General features: G+C 49.9%; 1 protein-coding gene across 1 annotated transcript in view; it reads right to left on the bottom strand.

Moving 5' to 3' along the window:
- The window catches only part of Capn10 (calpain 10), a 13,480-nt gene extending 8,757 nt beyond the window's left edge, over positions 1–4,723 (bottom strand). Inside the window, exons 1-2 of the mRNA XM_005361386.2 lie at positions 4,152–4,723; positions 855–986 (exon numbers count right to left, since the gene is read on the bottom strand). Coding sequence (XP_005361443.1) covers positions 855–986; positions 4,152–4,292 — 273 coding nt within the window. The 5' untranslated portion in view covers positions 4,293–4,723. The remainder of the gene's footprint in view (positions 1–854; positions 987–4,151) is intronic.
- Between the last annotated feature and the right edge of the window lie 847 nt (positions 4,724–5,570).

Genomic DNA, 5,570 nt, shown 5'->3' on the forward strand with positions numbered 1-5,570 from the left:
ATCCTGGAACTTGCTCTGTACACCAGGTTACTCAAGAAACCCACCTGCCTCTGCATCCTGAGTGCTGGGGTTAAAAGTATGCACCACCACACCCCGATTCTGTAACCGAGTTCTCAACAGACCTGGCTGTAACAGGTAGCCACAAGCCTAGCAGCCCTTCCTGCTTCTCAAAGCCATGTGCCCCAAACTGGCCAGTCACTGGCTAGGCAAAAGCAGGCTCTGCACCTAGGGAGACGTAGTGTGGTGCTGGCTCTCCAACACTCAGGAGCAGAGGAAATACGGTAACAATGGCATCAGCATCCTTTCACAGGAAAGTTTGATGTCAGTAAGGCTTTAAGAAGAGTTAACAACAGTGATGAGCTTAGCCCAGGACACAAGAGAAGCCATACACGGGTTACCCACCTCAAAACTGTTGCCTTAACTGAAAACCCTGAACAATGAGCCAACCTAAAGCAGGCAGCTCTGTAAAGAAGAAAACCCACAATGCCTTTCTTATGGAGTCTGCCAGTATCAGAAGACAACTCCAATGACCTTTTCCCTATAGGTATTTAAAGCCTACATATGAAAAAAATAAAGAAATCAATCCAGTAAAGAAAACAAATTCCAAACCAGAGACACAGATACTTCTGTTGACCCTGTTCCACCTGCCAGCTTGGCCTGTGTTTGTGTCCCGAATGTGTGGGTGATTCCAGACTGGTGAACAGGACTTGGGTCACCGTCTTGGTGCCCTAACCTTCCCTCCACCCATGCTGCACAGTCACAAATGTGCTGCAGCAAGCCCTGCTATTGGAAGAACTTCCTGTCCTGTGCAGGCAGAAGGACTCAAGTTGGGAGAAGCCTAAGGTAGCCCATACCTGGTCCAGGAGGTGTTGACTCTTCTGCAGGGCAGCACAGGCACACAGGAACCAGCAATCCCCCAACAGCCCTTGCTTCACCTGTCCTTCCCATGGGTTATCTGGAAACAGCTGAGGTGTGGCACAGATTTCCTGAAAGCAAGGCATCCAGTTAGCTCGCCTGCGGCTACTCTTTCTTTAAGCTAAGAGCAGAACACGTGAATCCAGGGCAGGCTATGGAGGCACTTTCTGATTATCTAAGCTTCTGGCCCAAAAGGGAAGGGGAAGCTACCCTCCATCACCCCTACCCTCTAGTACCTCCTTGGCTACAATTCTCCTACGAACATCTCTACATACTTTCCTTATCTGCAAGACCTCAATTCTGGATGACCCTTTTTGAAACAGCTAAGTTTAGAAACTAGCTCTACTTCATAAATTCATGGTGACAAAAATCAAACGGGTGCTCTACACTGCTAGAAAGTCTACTGTGTTAAAGTCTACAAAGGAAATTTCCCACATCCACAGACAATTGCATATCTTCCCCTTTTGTCTCTCAAAACATCCTCATCCCCTTTGCCCACACACCTGAGCTACCAACCTGTCCTCTTACTTCCCAGAAGCCACTGGGCATCCACCCTCTGCTACCTTGGAGCTGGACTTGTACTGCTATACCCTCTCCTTCTGTATGTTCAGGCATTCCACTCCTGGGGCAGACCACACCAGCATGCTAGCAGGACAGAATTAATATCTAGCAGCACTGAATTCCCTTTCTAGGCTCCCTTCAATGACAGCTTCTGAGAGAAACTGCCTACCCTTTTGTCCTTGCCCTTCACTCTCATCAAAGTCTGCTCTTGCTCCTCAGTCAATCATGTCCCCAAACTGCCTCAATTTCACCTTTGTGATGTCAAATTTAATGGCCATGTCCTATCATTTAGTAACTTTCAGAACGGCTGGCTGGCCCCCGACTCTCAAGCGCATGGAAGCTCCCATCAGCTTCTATGATGTCACATGCACCTCTGGTAGTCTCCCTCACCGCCTGCGGCATCTCACCTGTTGCTGACTACCTGCTAGGGTGCTCACTTGCACACTTATACATGAAAACTTAAGACTAAGTCTCAAGACCCTTGCTCTACCCCTCTGCCAGGTCCTGAGTGGCTTTCCCAAGCTGGACCACAAACCATCTATCCCATCTATCATACCCTTCCTGATCTTCTGCCCCATCTACCCGACACCTCCACCTAAACAAGGGAGGCCAATCAGGGGCTGCTGAGGACCACCACCCACCTATCACTCTGGTCAGGAATCAAGAAGTCATTCTTGTTTTCATCTATCTATACAAATTATGCCTGTTTGCTTGTGACACAGTATGAGTATGGAGGCCAGAGGCCAACTTATTGGAGTGGGTTCTCTTCTTCCCATCATGTGGGCCCAGGGATCAAACCTAGCTCATTAGTCTTGGCAGTAAATGACTATCGGCTGAGCTGTTTCATGGCCCAAGAACCCACTCTTGATTCCTACTTTGACACTTACTTAAGCAGGCGCTCCTTCCAAAGCATTCTCAGAGCTGCCTACTACAAAGCCCCCTCCACCCAGCTGTCAGGCCAACCTGAACACTGAGATCAACTTCCAGCACTACTAAAAGGGCAGCCTGCATTCTAGCCCTGATGACCATCTCCCTCCCAGGAGTGAGCTTCTTTCCCAATGTTCTTTTTCTGTCTTGTTTACTACTGTTGGTACAATCATAAAGAGGGATACACTCACATGGCTACACTATAAAAAACAAAAAGATATTATCCCTGTGTGCTAGCCACTAAAGAGCAAGTTTCTTAAAACATTCTAGCACACTTACTCCTTAACTGAAAACCCTTCACAGGTCTCTCATGGCACTGGAAATTCATATATTAGTTTGTATTTGATGTGCATGAGTGTTTTGCTTGACTCTATCATTTATTGCTTTCAGAGGCCAGAGGAGACTGTTGGATTCCTCGGGACTGGACTTACAAATGGTTATGAGCCAATACGTAAAACCCATTTTTTATGTTATTAAAAACAACAACAACAACAAAAAACCTAAAACCTGAAACTCTCAGTGTGCCCCCCCCACCAAAAAAAACCAGGATGCTTATCAACATCATTGAGTCAGGCAGTACAGCCTATAGAAGGGATGGCATCCATCCAGTTGTCATGGATACAGTAGCACTATATCCATGTGGGCCAGACTGTTCCCTGGGCAGTCCTGTTTAGCAGATAGGTCACATCTAAAAACACCAACTAAAACCACTAGACCTGGGCATCCATTTTAGCTGCACGAAGTCCAAAAAAACATCTACCACAGTTCTCTGAGGTCATGAGAGGGCAACACTGCTGTGAGGTGCAGATCTGTGTGGACACAGTAAGTGACCAACACTGATGAAGGCTGGGGAGAATCAGGAAAGTGGGGCTGTGCCTGCTACAATGACCAGGTGTTCTGCCAGTTCTTATGCAGCTCCACCTTCAGCTTCTGGATCAATCAAATAGATTTGCTCCTGAAAGTTAAATTGTGCAGTTGAATACATCTGCAATAAATTGATCAGTCGATCCAGAATCTGCTGGCTGGGGACTAGAACTTTCATATCTATTTATAATACATAGTTCTACCTGCCTGTACCATTTAAGGGAGTAATGAGAAGAACAGCAGCCCCTTAGATTTTCCCAGTGTAGTTAAACACAACCATGCCCCTGTTCTGTGCCACCTCTTGGTGTTCATACCCCAACGCCAGGAGCTACTAAAAGAAATGTAAGCAAAGTACAAAGCCAAGAAAGATCTGTCGGGGCTGGAGAGGTGGCTCAGCGGTTAAGAGAACTGGTTGCTCTTCCCAGAGGACCTGGGTTCAATTCCCAGAATCCGCATGGCAGCTCACAACTGTCTGTAACTGCAGTTCCAGTTCCGACGCCCTCACACAGACATGAATACAGGCAAAACACCAATGCACATTTAAAAAAGGAAGAAGGATTTGTTAAAGTATGTAGGTGGTGGGATCTGGAATTACTGCTTCTAATATTCATATTAAAACAACTCCCTTATTACCTGATTTTGGGTCGTACTATATTTTAGTACAAATACTCCAAAACAAAATCTAAAAGACAAACCATCAGACTGCTTCCAACCTCCTGAATTGGAGCTACCTCATCTCAACCCTCAGGGTCAGCTAGCACATCCTTCTGAGTGGGCTTGAGGAACTACCAGAGCAGGCAGCGGCGGGTCCTGCTAACCCCAGTGCCCCACCTCTGCGGGTAACTTATATGCAAAACCCGCCCAGGCGAGAGAACCGGATGCACCTGGGGCCGTCTCCAAGTGATGTCCTCCCGAAACTGGGCCAGAGGCGTGGACAAGTTGAAAAAGAGCGAGGAGTCCGAGGCGGGGAATGCGGCGTCCCGGAAGAGCTCCCGCGCCGGCGTCTCGGCCCGCACCGCCCGCATCTTCGGCGCCCTGGGCTCCCATCTGCTGCCTGTGGACTCGGTCGTCGCCCGGGAGCGTGTGTGCGTGACCGCCGCTGCAAACTTGGTCAGCTTAGCCCGCGAGACCCACTGGTGCTGACCCGCCCGGCGCCGCAGGCTCCGTTGTCCAGGTAACCCAACTGCAGCCAACCAGGCGCCCTGCTCAGGTCATGTGACACAGCTGCCTAATCGCGCACGCGCTGCGCCTCAGCTCCAAGTCCAGGGGGGCGGGACTCGCAGGGTCTGCTCTCGCGTTAGCTCTTTCTGCTTCTTTCGCTGCGGCGCTACCCTGATAGAGCTTTATGTCTTATTCTCGGGACGGCGCAGCTGCAGTCGCTTGAACTCGAGGTCTAGGAGACCACAGGAAACTGAAAAGACGCTTTGGTTCAGGGCGCTTTGCCAGCTACCTACCCCAGCACGCAACGCGATCCCAGCGTACTACGCTGATCACAGGAGCCGCCCACTTCCCAGCGTGCGTTGCTCTTTCCGGTGTCAGGCGGGAACTTGGCAAACCGCAGGTTTCCTTCCTGGGTTCTGAAAGAACCCTTGAGGACCTGGCTCGGGAAGGCCCATTGTTCCTCCTCCAAGGCCGACCTGGTGTTTGTGCCTTGGTGGTTGTGTTCTGGGGAGGCAGGGGTGTCACCGGGGTTGAGAATGGCTCAGCTTGGGTGTTTGTCTCAAAACAGTTGGGTGTCGGACGCTCTGGATCCTAGAGAGGGCCGTGGAATGCAGGTGGAACTTTCTTTGAGCCCCTGAATGGCCCGGCATATGGTTTGGTTGGCGACCACCTGGACCTGCGGTTCCATTCACAGTTTCTCGGTGCGGAGGGGATATGAGGACAGTGACCTATTGTCCTGCTCGAGAATCCACTCTCCTGTAGGGGCAGGCCCTTTCAGTTCCTAGGAAGGACCTGCCAGAGGCTGTTCACTGTTGCTTCTCCAAGTGTGCTTCGTCTTCATGCAGGGTTAAGGGAGGAGAAGGAGCCTCACCTTGTGACAGCTGCCTGCCACCTATTAGGACTGCCCTGATTTTTGCCCCCTCGGGGCCACTTTTGCTCGGCTATTATTTGTCTTTCTGATTACCTTTTATCCAATGCTGAGTCCTTCTTTCTGCCTACTCTGGTTTTTCAAGGGAGTAGTCTGACTTTTTCAGGAGAGCCTCTACTGAGCCGCTATACGGTCCACTGTTGAGTGGTAACAGCTGAACACTTCTGCTGGTCATTGCATTTCCATGGAGATACCTGGATGAGAAAACAGGGTC

Source organism: Microtus ochrogaster, linkage group LG4 (genome assembly GCF_000317375.1).
Source record: "Microtus ochrogaster isolate Prairie Vole_2 linkage group LG4, MicOch1.0, whole genome shotgun sequence".
Lineage (NCBI taxonomy): Eukaryota > Metazoa > Chordata > Mammalia > Rodentia > Cricetidae > Microtus > Microtus ochrogaster.